We start from the raw sequence: 14,930 nt of genomic DNA, 5'->3' as shown, positions 1-14,930 counted from the left end.
TTGTCTGGGCAGTGGTTCATTAAAGCTAGCTTCAGATAAATCTATGTTTATTACTGTAGCGTTTATGTTTTTTTTGTTTTTTTTTCCCAAAATAAAGCAATGCGAAAGCTTGCAGAAAGCAAAGTGCATTCCATCACCGACTGACATTGCTGGAGAGGAATTTTTGGCTCACTCTTCATTCCAACATTACTTCAGTTCATTAAGCTGTTCAGACATTTAGTCTATGCTCAGTTCTCTTAAGCGGCACTTTAATAGACTTGTGCACGGCGGCAGCTTGATACTTTCCGCCCTGTTGTAGATATTCTCCTGTGTTTGTGATCATTCCTGTTTATCAGCCGATTTGGACAAAGCTTCAACCAATTTGACTCCGGCTTACTTTAGTACATGGATGATTGATTCATCCATGCAAGGTACATGGATGCTGTGGATTTAAAAGGCTCAGGATCGGTGGGCTGAAATAATCAACCCTCAGCCACTGTGCTCCACAGTTGTTGCGAGGTGTCGTTGCTGACCTGGTGTCTGATTTTCACTGAAGATGAATGATTTTTGTAGCTTCTGCTTCTCAGCCTTTTTTCCATGAATGTGCAACTCTTAGCTTAAACTGACTTCAGTGAAAAACTTGAAACCAGGATCCCTGAGCTTCTCATTCTTTTTCCACAGATGCCGCTCATCGTTCTTTTTTTCCCACCTTCCAGCCACACTTTCTGCGTGCAATTTATTATCCCCTTCTCATCCTAACTCCTGTAAATCCTATGTTACAACGTCCCCAGCAAAATCGATGCAAAAATGTTTTACTGCTACGCCGATCATTTTGCTGATTTATAAACCAATCCTGCGCACTCTCCTTGTCATATCTCGCTTCTCTATTTCACTTGATTTGTGTCTTTTCTTCTTTCTTCATCAGTGTTTTAAATAAAAATGTTTTGGAAAACTGCTTTCTATTTAACAGCAGAATGAGGGAGTCGACCCAGAAGGGTAAATAGCTCAAATGGAATCGGAAGAACTCTGAGCTGATGTTTAAGAGCAAATTCATTTCAATCATTTATAATTAGCCTCTTAAAAGATTGTTGCCGAGCGTTTGCGAATAAATAATTCAAAAACTGAAGTAGCTTGCTGCCACAGTACAATACGCTGTTAATTTCCAGCCTGCGTATTTGTATTAATGTATTTCTTTTTAATGGTAGTCAAGAGACGCGTAAAATAATTAAAATTGGCCGTAGAAGGTGGTGATTTCTCAAAGAGATTTGCAGGAAAACACAGCATTGTTTGACAAACATCACTGAGAAATTATGTAAATCTGTGGAAAAATTTGAAGCTTTCAGCTTGACGATGACAATCTGAGAAATGGGATTTACTGTAAATTATGTTTCATAGGATGCAAAACGGAATTAAAACGACTACTGTGCCTTAATGCTGGCGTTTCCCTTCACATCCACGTAGCCATGCAACCTGGTTTTTCTACTGTTTACCCCTCAACAAGACTACAGTGGGTGGAGTGTGTGGGTGTGTGTTAATGTGGACAATGTGCGTGTGTGTATGTGTGTGTGTGTTGTGGTCCCTCCCGCACATTGACAGGGCGTCCAAACATCAGGGTAAAGCTAGACGGGGACGAGAAGGGGGGAGGAAGAGTGGGACTTGTGGGCGAGGAGGGGGCTGGACCGCAGCAGATGTCTCCCTGTAATGAGCATACAGGCTCCATTCACTGCGTGTCGAGCACCTGCTCGAGTCCTCCGAGCTGTCATCTGATACCGACGCTTCGAAATCTCAGCGTGGTCGTTGCAACTCGTAGGTCCTACCTGGCCGCGAAACAGGCGTCCACGGGGCCGGCCGGCGATGCGCTTCAGGAGGAAACCGGAATAAAAAAGGCCCTTTTGGGGTTTTGAATTTCTAAAAATGATTAAAACCTTGACAGCTGAATGAATTAAAGAGCGAAGGAAGGCACAAAAGTGGAGAAATTATTTAAGGTTTAGAAAGTAAGACGGTAAGAGAGATGTATTGTTTACTGGAGTTCCATAAAAATTTCGAGCCTTTTCGATGATTTATTCTTTTTCCAGGAAGAAAACATAGGCCATTCAGAGTCAGACCAACCTGCTTTTATTGGCATTAGCAAGCTTTTAGCATCTCTGTGCCTAGAAATTTGAATCTCTCTATTAGACATGGTTGTTTTTTTTGTTTTTTTTTAGGGATTGTTCACAGTTTTGGCCCAGTAGGGACATTAGGGAATTTGGAGTCTTTATTATTCCAACACTTTGTGGAATCCAACTCTAACGCAGGCAGTGAAGCAGACCCACAGCGTGGCGCTAAAACCGACAGGCTTGCACCAAAATGAGTGCGCGTGTAAATATTTAACTGACCATGTATGGATAAAATTAATCCACTAATATCTTTCAGAAATTGTTTTGTTTTGTTTGTCCATCAAAATGATTAGCCGTAAATAAAGATGTCTGTGTGTAAACTCAAGATTACCGACTGCAGCAACTAAGTTTTTTTTTTTTTTTCTTTTTTTTTCTTTTTTTTTTCCCAGTAATTGTTGGGCTTAAATGACTAGCAAAGCTAAAATTAGGCCTGTCTTTACTCAGAAGGAAAATAATTTTCTCTGCTTTTGAAAGCCGGTATTCCTCTGCTTTGTGTACAGTTCAGCTGCAGACCAGCTCATTGGGTATTTTTTTTATTTATTTATTTATTTTTTTTTTAACTTCACACAAACACATGAAAACAAGACGGAATAGAAAGGCTTTCTGTCTCCATACAAAACACAAGTCTGGTCTGACATTGGTATTGCCTTATGCCCTCTTTAAAAAGCTTTATTCAGGCGTTGTGTATGAAGGATGACTCTGCTGCTGTGGTATAGGAGCTGCTTCTGAACAGGACCAACTGTGATGATGCCAGGGGCTTATTCATCTGGCAGTGGCCTATCTGTGGCTTATCTGTGTCCAGCTCTGAGTGAAAAAGAAAAACTTCTTTTTTTTTTGTTTTTTGTGGGGAAGATGAAGGGATCAAGAGTAGACTGCTGGGTGGGGCAGCATTGAGAGACAGAGGAACAGGTGCGAGTGATTTTTGGCAGGAAGCACCCCCCTCACCCCCCTCCTCCCTTTATAAGTCTTTGAGATCAACTTTGTGTTTGCCTTCCCATGCTCCAAAAAAGACTGGCGGCAGTCACTCCTAGACATGCCAGCTCATTGTAGCCCTCTCGTCACTTGATTCTCCAAATAGGGTTTTCCTGCCAAGCTTTGGCCCTCCAAACACACATCCATCAGCTAATACCATATTTCACCATGGTTTACTGACCCAGTTAAAGCCCAGCTCGACATGCCAGTATTAAAATCAAGCTGGAATCTGCCAGTGAAAAGGCCTACTTTTACTTAAAATGTATTTTATTGGCATTCCCCATACATTATGTGAGTCACAAAATGCACAGCTTTTAGAGGAAATGCCTCTCCAAATAGGAGTCATAATTTTCACACTTAGTCATCATCTGAGAAATAAAATGAGTCGGTTTTCAGCTATATTTATTGGTATCTTAATTACATCTCACTGCTCTCAATGGATACGGAAAAATTTAGTTTGAGCTGAATTCATTGAAGATCTGAAAACATCTATGCGGTTTAATTTCTTGTAAAGAATTGCGGTTTGAATGTCGAGTAAAGCGGCCAAAGGTTCGGCAGATTTGCAATACACAAGTCGTCGTCAAAGCTGGTTTCAGGTCTGCAGCAATTAAGCAAACGGTTTTAAGTTGACTGTCTTTGACCAGTGACTGAAAGGTCAAATACTGGGAAAAAATAAAAAATCCTGTTCTTAAATGCATCGAAGCTGAAATCTCCCACTTCTACCTCATGCTTAAATGCCTCCGACAAAACATCCTGTTCTTGTCCAGACTTTAGAGAAAACCAAATAAGTGTCTGAGACATCCTTTCAGTTTCTGTTCGTCTCAAAGTTGGTACATTTACATAGAAAATTGCAGCACCTTTATTTTTTAACTGTTAGTTCTGCTTTGGTTGCATTTAATCGCTGAATTTCAACATAGTATGCACAACAGGTTTGTGTTGAAGATCCTATTATTAGAAGTTTGTCTATTTCAGTTTTTTTTTTAATTATTATTATTAAATAAAGCTTTGATCTTCCGGTGCTAATTTTGGCCAAATTGTGAGCTGTTTTTAGATTTACATTATGAGCGAAGGTGATTTCACACTGTGTGAGGGAAATCATAGTCATCATAAAATTGTGTTTTACTATCAATTCAAAATAAAAAACTAAATTGTGCCAGAGTTCACATTTTAAATTGCCTTTAGCATCTTAGCACTGCACCTTTTACCAGTTTGTGCAGCCAGAATTACAAAAACCACATCCTCCGTTTGCATTTCTAAGTAAAAATTCATCTTTACCTCAACTGAGACTTCCAAAGGGTTGTCTACCTTTCCTAATGAAATGCTCTTAATCTACTTAAGGCCTTGCTGTCTCCTGCATCCTGTATCCATTACAGTCACCAGAACAACATTGTGTAACTTTAAGTTGCAGTTCCTTCTGCTCATTTGTTTTAGCGGTTTAGGGTTTATCAAATCCCGAATTAGAAGAACGGCGCCGGTTTTAAAGCAACTCGTCTGATTTTAAAGAAGGATTTCAGACTTTTTTGAGGTCTGGTAAAAGTCTGCCTGGAGTGTGATTGTGCAGATCACAAGTTGAGTGGCCCTCTTAGACTTCTTAACTTGTTTGCTGTGTTGCCTCACTCTTTTTCTTTCCCTTCTCACTTCACTGAACCCCACTTTTGGCTCTCTTTGAATCTCTTCTCTCTGTTGTCTGTGCCAAGACACACACTCAGCTGCTGCGGCTTGTTTTGTTTCAACTTAATGAATGCCAAGAGCGAGCGCGCACACACGCATATGCACACTTGTCTAGCATAACCAATGACTCTTGTCAGTGATGCATAATCACCGTTTCCATTTATGAAGGATTACGTGCATGTACCGTGTACGGACGCACACAGACACACACTGTGAGTGTGTTTTAAGGCCAGTAATGGCCTTAATGCGACTATTGATTTCTTTTAGCTGGCACTGCATGAAAAGTATATACAGCACAACCTTGCTGTAGTACCAACACCTAATGGATAAAAGAATACAAAGCAGATAGATGATGTAAAACACAAACACTAACACTAATGTGTTTCATACAGATTAGTTCTTCATATAACCTGCAGCGGATATAGAGAACAAAGCAGAATCACACGTGAACTCGTCTCCTGGGCAATTAAAACACTTGGGTTTCTTTCTGAAAATGGAATCGCCAACAAATATTGTCTCTGCTTATTCCACAGCAGTTTAAAAAAGGCTTTTGTTAGTTGTTTGTTTACTCTTTTACTCTCCCAATGATTTGCACATTTGTGTTTGTCTCCAAAACCTCAAACCAAAGAACACTTTGGAAGGAAAACTGAAGAAAATACCCAATTTGTGTAATGTGCCACTCAATCTAAATCCCATATACTGTAGGGTGGTTCTTCTTTTTTTTTTTTAGTGTTTTAATGTAATAACGGAGACATTAGGTGGTAAAAGCAAGGTTACAAAATTAAAAGTTTGTTTTATAGCCAGGCATTTGTGTAATTACCTGTACAGCTCATTTTAAAACTTTGTTTTTCCTCCTTGTACCCTCTGCTGTGGATGTCTTCTATTTGCACAAATGACCTTCATTTGAATTGCTTGGCAGGCTTGTTCTCCTTTGAAACCATAGCAGCGTTTGCCGACACACACATGCTTGGATTTATTTTCATTTTTGGTCAGCTGCACAACATTTAGCTTCTCAGTTTGTACTTTCCTCAAAACAAACTTTAACGTGGTTTTCCATCCTGTTTAATGCAGGGTCGCGCAATCAGCGTGGTCACAAAATTTGGGGCTGCTTGCAGTCACCGTAGATATTCGTACTGTCATCTCTTGAAGTCAACAATGACACATTTTTTCCTCTTTAGACCAAATAAAAAGCAAAAAATAAGTTATTTTTTTTCCTTATTTCCCTGGAGACGCCAGGCTTGAACCTCTGCATTTTTCCCTTTAGGGTAGTTCTGGTCACGGCATTTATCAGAAGTGCAGGACATTAGCATTTGTGACAATAAGAACAATGTTGAACTTCCATCTGACCTAATACAGCATTTATATATTCAGACATCAGCTTAATCTGTTTTCAAGATGTCTTTTCTCTTCATCTCCTTATCTGCTCTCATCATTTACTTCACTCAAAGTGGGGGTGGGGGGGCAAGGTTACATTTACATACACACAGGCCTGCTTATACCTTTTATTTGCAGTGAATGTCGACCTTTTGATGCTTCCACTCATTCAAGTCTACAGTTGGGTAGCACAAAGCCCTCAACAATAAATTCTTTACATTTTTATATACATCAAACTCATTTTGGTAATTTCTTTGAACCAAAGTTTTAGCCAGAAATTTTAAAACTGTATTTGAAGATGAATCCCTCCACGTTTTGGAGGAAGAAATAATGTCATTTAAGACCAGTTTTATGTATAATAACCTAAATCTAAGTAATTACCTTTTTTGAAGAAAAAGAAAAACAGCTTTTAATTAATTAAACATGTAGAGAGCATATTGGGCAGTTATGTGTAAACAAGTAGATCACCATGACATTTATATACTTCAGATTTTTTACTTTATTTTTTAATTATTCTGTTAGTATTTTTTTTATTCCACATTCTATAGTTTTATAAGATTGCAATTTTGTGTTCATAGTAATGTGTGTAATATGAACATTTCATCATAGTTGATGGACACCATGTTGAAAAATGTATACAAAGTATTTAAAAAGTACCAGGAGCTGAAATGATTGTCAATCGGAGGCAATAATAACAGAAAATGCTAATAAATATATTCTCTGTTTTCTACAATTTTTCGTTTTAACAATTCAAATTTAAACGATCAATAGAAATAACAATAATGAGTGTTTTAAATTACTTTTCCCTTCAGGTAATTTTTATGCTAATGATTTTGGCAGTATTTTCATTTTTCTTTGTTTCGCTCTATTCATTGTCACATATTATCTCATGAATAAATTGCCACCATTTTGACCTCAAAGCAGCCTGGAATCGCTGACTAATAACAGTTTATTTGTTTCCGATGTGCATATGCTCAGTGTATATTTGACTCGGGTCAATAGGTCAGCTCTTTGCATGTGTGATGGGCACAGGGGTTGCCGGGTCAGTTCACCGCAGTGCCATTTCTCCCTTTTAATCTACAGGGACAGAAGAGCAACAAACACGTCGAAATAGTGCGGCGGTCATGCTCATCGTCCATGTTTTGCTATACTTTCCTTCGTAATTGTTGCTCCAAAACAATATTTGCATATTTTCGCCAATTTACCCACATTTAACATCCTCTTGTAAACATTGTGTGCTCTAAAAACACAGCAAGCTTAAGGAAACTCGTGTATCGGCCGGTTTATGTACGGGTTTGATCCGAGGAGAGACGGCAATATAAATTTACACTAAACAGCTGAGTAAACGGTGGCTTTGGTTAAACAGATGCGTCTTGTCAAGATTAATACTCCCTTATAAACATACATGCGCTCTTGTCCACATAAACACATGCGTTTGTGAGGCCCTTGTGGGGATGAAATGAATCCAGGCGCATACGCACTCGTGCTTGTACGGAGCCAGCTGAAGTGAGGTAGCATTTTATCAGGACCATGTGGGCCATCTGGAGCCAATTAATACACCCCCTAAGGTACGGACTCTGGATCAGTGCTCCTCTCATCAAACTTTAACCTTTACCATGAGAGGGGATACAAAGTCTGATTGTAGTTCAGGCTCACGCCAGTATAAATCACATGGTTGGAAGCTTAAGACTCTTCTTAAGTCATGTGGATCGGGTTTCTGTGAACGACTTTAAAATACACGGCAGATTTTTTTTTATTATTATCCTATAGCGTAGCTTAACGATTAGATGGGCTGTTTTAGGTTCTATTGGCTGAGCACCCAACTCGGCTTTCTATGTTTGGCTTGCACCGACTCAAGATCAGCCTGCTGTTTCTGCCCCATTGAAGGTGCACCGAGAGCGTTTTAAAAGTGCCACAAATTGACACGGGGGCAAGTAGCTCGTGTTCCCCCTCGCTGCCCTTATCCGAATATCTGGTTACAGTGGTACAGCAAAGGTTTGAAACCAAACCACACAGGCTGACACACATGACCGCCAGCTCTGTGCAGCTGAGGATCCAGGCCGTGCCTATCTGGGACGTGCCGTTTCTGTAAACTGTAATGAAATATCAGGTATTTAAGGGAAATGTCTTCAACGTGTTAAAATTAGGTGCAGTCCTGATCCATCATTTAACGAGCAAGGCGTCTGGCAGTGTGTCGTCCCATCTGCTGCATGATTAAAGTCAACGCCACACAAATGCCTGAAAGCTCTGCTAGCTTTGGTGTTGGATGGTGTACATTAGTATTATGACTGCGTCCTACATTTCACGCTCTCCAAAGATGTTCAGAAAATTGCTGTTGCTGATTTCTTTTTCTTCTTTTTTTCTTGGCAGTGACTGATATTTAGTCCTAGATACAATGGTGCAGCTTTACATTTTTGTGCATAAATCTAACTCAAACTAATTGGCTAAACGTTTTGGTACAATTTGTGTCTTGCTCCTGCTGATGTAGTTATGTAAAATTATTTGTCGTGTGCCAAGTTAATGCTAGCATTTTTTGCTCTCTGTCTTAATATAACTTGCCTGTAAAACCTTTGTGCACTTCCATGTCGAAATGAATTTTTATAGAAAAACTTGTTCTGCTCCAGAAACTTAGCATTTTGCTTCAAACATCATAAGATTTATTACTACAGTTTTAGCTGCTTTTAGCTTAGATCTCTACCACTGGGAAAGAATACGGTTACGTGACACAGCCAGACAGAGCTGCAGCAGCCAACACCGTCTCTCCTTCACTAAGAACATTATTTTAAAGAGTTGAGACTTTTTTTAAGCAGTGGGAGATGATGATCAATATGATTTTGGGTACTGTCTACACTATAAAAGGGCATATTTTCTTTCTACAATATCACTACATCACGCAATTGCATATTACCCCTCAGAGTCCTCCTGAGATTAATCAGGGGTGAAATATTGGTGGGTGGACTTCATGTATCCAATGACTTTTTCCCCCCTATCCTATTCCTAAATTTGCTAGTGAGTCTCCCATCAGGGTCATGTGGTTTATCAAATCGTTTGTCAGTTGTAGCAACAACCAAATTCAAATTTACTTCTCAGTCATCCAGTTTCACACACGCTGAATTTTGCTGGTATGCTCTGGTAGGCCGGGAGACATCGGCTCTCTGTTTATGACGCTGCTTCTCACACTGAGGATTAGGGGTGTGCAACTGAAACTCTGTTTTTGTTAGCCGCAGAAATCCGCAGTGAATGCCGGCCACCTTTTTAGAAAAGAAGCTCTGCGAAGTGTTGCAAGTCTGACCGCATGTGAGGAGGTCATGTCGACTTGGCAATTTCTACAGAAGTGGTTGGGAAAGAAAAAACCAAAAATTGATCTAGAGGTTTTACTGTTCAAGTGTTACTCACAGCTTTCTCAATTTTCATTAGTCATTCATTAGTGTCACAAATTTCAAGTCTTCTGTTTTTGTTCTGCCATTGTTTGCAGGGATTGTTTGCTGGTAGGATCATCAATTCTTCAGCTTTTATCCCTACTGGGAGTATGTGTATATTATTAGACATGAAGACAGGAAAATGGAAAGGGGTGGAAGATGAGCGGATTAGAGAGGCATGAGTACGGACATCCTGCAGTAATCTCCATTTCTTTCTCAACGGATTGAATCTCCGTTTCCTCTTCTCTCTGGCTTTTCTACCTTGTTCTTCTAAATCAATGCGATCAGTCTAATTTTAACCCACGCGCGTGCCTGACCTTCCTTCTATGGTGTCTTACCAATAAGTATGCCATAGATCATCATGCTCGGGAAGGGGACGTCCCCTGACTGAGACATACACAAGCTGAAGTCGCCAGGGCACACAGTGTGGGGATTCAACCCCACTCAGTGTGAGATTATGTTGCCACCTGACTCTTGGCGCAGTGACACAACTTACAAAAAAGCCCCGTCACTGCAAATTGTCTCTGTGCTGATTTCTGAGCGCTCACTTAGACTTTTCACTCGATGTGTTTGCAAATCAGATGCAGCTCAGCAGTGATTTATTTGCTTAAAGAAAAACAACAACAACAACAACACAGCTAATGGATTTTAAGGTGTTAAATAGATGTTACTGGTGTTTTTATGCTCCACTTTTCGTTGCACATTAATTTTTTACCTCGGCGTCTGATATTTTCATTCAAGAGCTGTCACCTTTGAAATAATTACTTGTTGCCGGAGTTGTAGTCTCCGCGGTACGAAGCGCTACGGCTTTATTTATCTAATCAGCTGCTTTTATATTCTCCGTAAACCCCTCGTATTATCACATCATCATCGAAGCAGATCCCTTTTTATTACCTTTTCTTCAGCCGGCTTCTCTGCCGCCAGCATATCATTAAAAGGAAGAGACGCAGTGAGAACTGACGCTGCATATAAACCACGTGCAAGAATAGAACCCAGTCCAGTTTCTGGAGAATTACCTGAATGTGCTGCAAGCTGAACAAGAACTTTTTTTTTTTTTAATCTGACACTCTCTTGTTCAAGCCAGTGTTGGGTGTCTAGACAGGATGCAGTAATCTCATTGCTTTATTAGCGCCTCTGTGTTTCAGTTCTGATTTTCTTCCTTCTTACAATTCCTGGTGCTCTGTTTATGTTGTCATATTCTTTGGTTTCCTTTTTTTTTTTTTTGTGTCAAATATTCCCCTCCCTTTGCCAATCCTCCCTTTCTCTTTTAAGCTGATAAATCCTGTTCATCTTCGACTGAAGCCATAAAACTACCCAAAGAGGATTTTATACACAGCTGAGTCCAGCCTGTGCTTTAGTCACTAGGAGCACTGTGGAATCATTTTGATACATGCTGTGCTTTTTATGCCTGCATTACGTGCGTGGTGATTTAAAAAAGATTGATATTTTATATGTATGCGCAAACAAACACAGTCGCATAATTACATGCAGACACAAGCAGCAGGCAGCAGCCAGGATATTTCAAAAGGGGCAGGCCTGCAAATGCACGACACACATTCACTTGTTAATATCGATGTGCTTTTTTGTTACCTCTTTACAATTGCTCTGACCTTTTGTGCCAATAATTATAAATTAAATTGTGTAAGAATAAAACTATGTAATTTTTATCCATTGCTATTGAACAGACCTGCTATCGACAGTGTAAGGTGAGCCTACGCAGCCAAAAGCAGGGGACAGAAAGTATTTTCTTTTTTTTTTTTTCTTTTTTTTTTTTATTGAGCTAGTTTTTAGTAAACAAGAGGATGAAAGATTAATTAATGCATAAACAGTCAAAGGGGAAAAAATCATCAGTTGCATAATCCCCTGCAGTAGCTAAATAAGCAGGTCCAGTGTTTGTTGACGTTGCATTCCTATCGAGATCCAAAATGTTTTGCATGAACGTGAACAAAAAAAAAAATATTTAGCAGTGGCTGGGGAGGGGAAAAAAAGACGTCTGATGTATTGACGTCTTTTGTTTCCCCGTGTTTATGGGAAACTATTATCACATATCTTGGTTTTAGTGTGTGTAATTCCCTCTCTGTCTATTTCCTCTCCTTCCTCCTCATTTATCTTTAGTGAACACTCTCTGACCCCATTTTTACAGTCACGCAAACCTCCGCGCTCCCAACTTCCCGTCTGCCTGTCTTGCCGCCCCCCCACCTTGCACCGCTCTTCTCTCCTGTTCAAAGCTCCAGTCTTATGTTACTAGTGTCTGAATTTTTAGCTTTACAGTTCAGGATTGTGGTTTTTTTCTCAGGTTAGTAGCATTGTTGTTGCCTCTACAACAAGAAGGTTCTGGGTTTGAATTCCGACTGAGGCCGTTCTGCAATAAACTTTAGGATTATTTACATTTTTTAAAATTTTTTATCATAACCTTGTTTGTGTTCAAATATTAAAAGATGTTGGGGTAGACAAAGTACAAACAATTGTCTGGCCCTCCTACTGTTGAGGTTCGGGCAATGTTTGAGCAATCATTTCTCAATTTCTCACATATTGAGCCCATGTCAGGGCAGGAAATTGACACGTTTTAACTCAGCACTGTTCTCTGATTGGAGTGTAATCGGAGCTCTGAACCTCTCAGCGGCTGCTCCAAATGCACCACGAGTGTTCTCCAGACATGATCCTATCTCCTGTTACCTTGGACCGCTCCGCAGCAAATTGACAAATAACACCAGGATATCATATTGCTTTTATCGCTGCTCCTCAACATTTATAGTATAGCTCACGCACTCGCTCGCTCACGCACCCGCCCACACACACACACACACACACACACACACACACCTACACTCACACACACACACACACACACACACACACACACACGTTGAAGCAGCACTAATCGATTGAGGCGTGCTTTCTGGTCTGTGTGGCCCCCGATCGTCTGGGACGTTTGTACTTTGTGTGTAACCACGTCCACGTCCAGGTGTGTGAAGGAGACATTGCTTTTGTTTTCCAGGCACATGCTTTTTTTTTTTTTTTTATAATAGTCTGCTCTCACTCTTGCCTCGGCTGACATGTACTGAAGAATAAAGTGAGAGGAAACCAGCAGAGATATTTTGAAGGCTTTGTGTGCCAAGAACAATGTAGAGGCAGAAAAGAGTAAGTAGGTGGAAACAGACAAGGAAGGAGATGCTTTCACCTTCATCACAAAGTAAATCGAAATGGACAGAAGCAAAAAAAAAAAAAAAAGGAATAGATATAAAAAATTCTGAGTGTAAAAGTGTGAGCATAAGAAAATGGTGATGTCAGTCATCTGGGATGCGTTTAGCATGATTGTCAGATTGTTTACAACATGTAGACCTTTTTTTTCCTGAGCTTTTAGTAAGATTTATATTGCAGCTGAGCCTCTGTTTCATCATCCACTTGACAGAAGGATAACTATTAGCATGACAGAGGGAGAGGGGCTGCTACAGTCAGGCAAAAACCAAAACACAGACTTGTCTTAACTTCTGTAATACAGTTGTCATCCAGTAGATGGATCAGTGGTATAGTTTTTAAATACAAACCACCTCATGTCTCTAAATATACCAAAACTATGTCCATCTGGGTTGGCTAATGATGCTCATTCCTTGGCCGGGAAAGTAGCTAATGGTTTCCTTGAAAATTGGTCAGTGACATCATCAGCAAATCACTGAAAAATCATTGGTGCAATTATCCTGCAATTGAAATACTGATTGGAGGACAAAATGAGTGAGAAAAAGTAACTGTAAATATGCTTAGAGCCACAAACTTTCTTCTATTGATTTTTTTTTTTTTTTCATGTCATAATTTTAACTTTCCTCTTTTGTCCAAAATATATGCAGCAGGTTTGGTTTAGTTTGTATGTATTCAGTTTTATGTTTAATTTGAATTTTTGTTAACTAATGGTCTACATAGTAGTCATAACAAGTCTCAAAAATACAAACATTTTCATCTACAGTTTTGCGGTTTTTGTATACAGTCTACTTTATCAATCCAGACTGATTAAAGATGGACAATAACATCACATTGATTGCAGAAATTTGGCAAAGAAAACATGAAAATGAAATCCCACATTGACTGTTTGGGGATCGGTCAGAAGTGGCTTTGCGCTTTCAAAAGACAACAGAATGTTTTTACATATCAGATTCTCCAGACGTCTCTGATAACGGGTGGAAATCTCTGGTTTGTGGCCCTTTGGTGAGATTTGCTGGAGGAGTCGAAATACTTTCTGAATTAAAAAAAGAAAACGTCACCAAGTTGGCCAATCAAAGCAACTGTTGCGAAATAAATACTTTCTAGATTTATTTATCAGTGTTTGCCACAGACACTAGTAAGGACTGAACACGGGTTAAATAGAGTGAGAAAATCGGTGATCGGTTAGCTAGCAGCACACAAGTACTTCAGAACTCACCGATCTGTTGGGAGTTTCAACTGTAATCATCGATCCACCAAATGTCAAACTTTATAGTAAATGGCCAACAAAAACCAAAAAGAAGTTCTGTCATGTTTCCGAATGAAATGGTTTATGATCAGCCTCCACTCTCACCACAGTCTCTATGTCTAACTCATGCATGGCAGTAACAGAACGAAACTACATGCCTGAGACGGAGCTCCTGTAATTATCTGTGTCAGTTATAAACAAAGACCCACTCACTATGCTAATGTCAGCTGGTGAGAGCCCGTGTCTCCAAGTTATCACAATGATGAACAGATATGGGAATATTATCAGTATTTTATTTTGTCTTTCACAAACTGAACATTAGATGTGATTGTTTTCATCGTCTACTAAAATAGGTCGGGCTAAATTATTAACTTAATATGAATTTGTACAAGAATTCCTCAAAAACTTCAACTTGTTTGTTTTCTCTCTCCCCCCCTCTTAGGCCTCGACTCCAGGCTCAGCGGAAGTTCGCCCAGTCGCAGCCCAACTCGCCCAGCACTACGCCGGTCAAAGTGGCCGACACAGGCAACGTGAACGGCAGCCTGTCCGCCGCTCCGTCAGCGTCCCTCTCGTCGCTCTCCTCCTCCTCCCTGTCCTCCTCCATCCAGGACCTCTCGCGGCGCAAGCCCAAGACAGAGGACTTCCTCACCTTCCTCTGCCTCCGAGGTGGGCCTCTTGCACCAGGGGAGCATGGTTACATGCACGCCCCACGACCAGCAGCAGAATAGCAAGAAAAGCTGCAAACGCAGCTTGTTCTAATATTTCACACCGTTCCAAGTCGCACGCGTTTATTAGGCGGGAGCCGCGCGTTACGTCTGAGAGTCGGCAACCGTTTGTTGGCTGTTAAGCACGAAGGGATTGGTGTGTAAGCAAATCAGATGCAACAAATAAGATTTAATTCAAGTTTTGATCGCG

General features: G+C 40.2%; 1 protein-coding gene across 1 annotated transcript in view; it reads left to right on the top strand.

Annotated features, from left to right (window-relative positions):
• The window catches only part of jarid2b (jumonji and AT-rich interaction domain containing 2b), a 111,779-nt gene that overhangs the window by 63,376 nt on the left and 33,473 nt on the right, over positions 1 to 14,930 (top strand). Inside the window, exon 4 of the mRNA XM_007547774.2 lies at positions 14,458 to 14,681. Coding sequence (XP_007547836.1) covers positions 14,458 to 14,681 — 224 coding nt within the window. The remainder of the gene's footprint in view (positions 1 to 14,457; positions 14,682 to 14,930) is intronic.

This window comes from Poecilia formosa, unplaced genomic scaffold, assembly GCF_000485575.1.
Source record: "Poecilia formosa unplaced genomic scaffold, Poecilia_formosa-5.1.2 Scaffold21, whole genome shotgun sequence".
Lineage (NCBI taxonomy): Eukaryota > Metazoa > Chordata > Actinopteri > Cyprinodontiformes > Poeciliidae > Poecilia > Poecilia formosa.
This window is presented reverse-complemented; position numbering and strand designations above follow the sequence as displayed.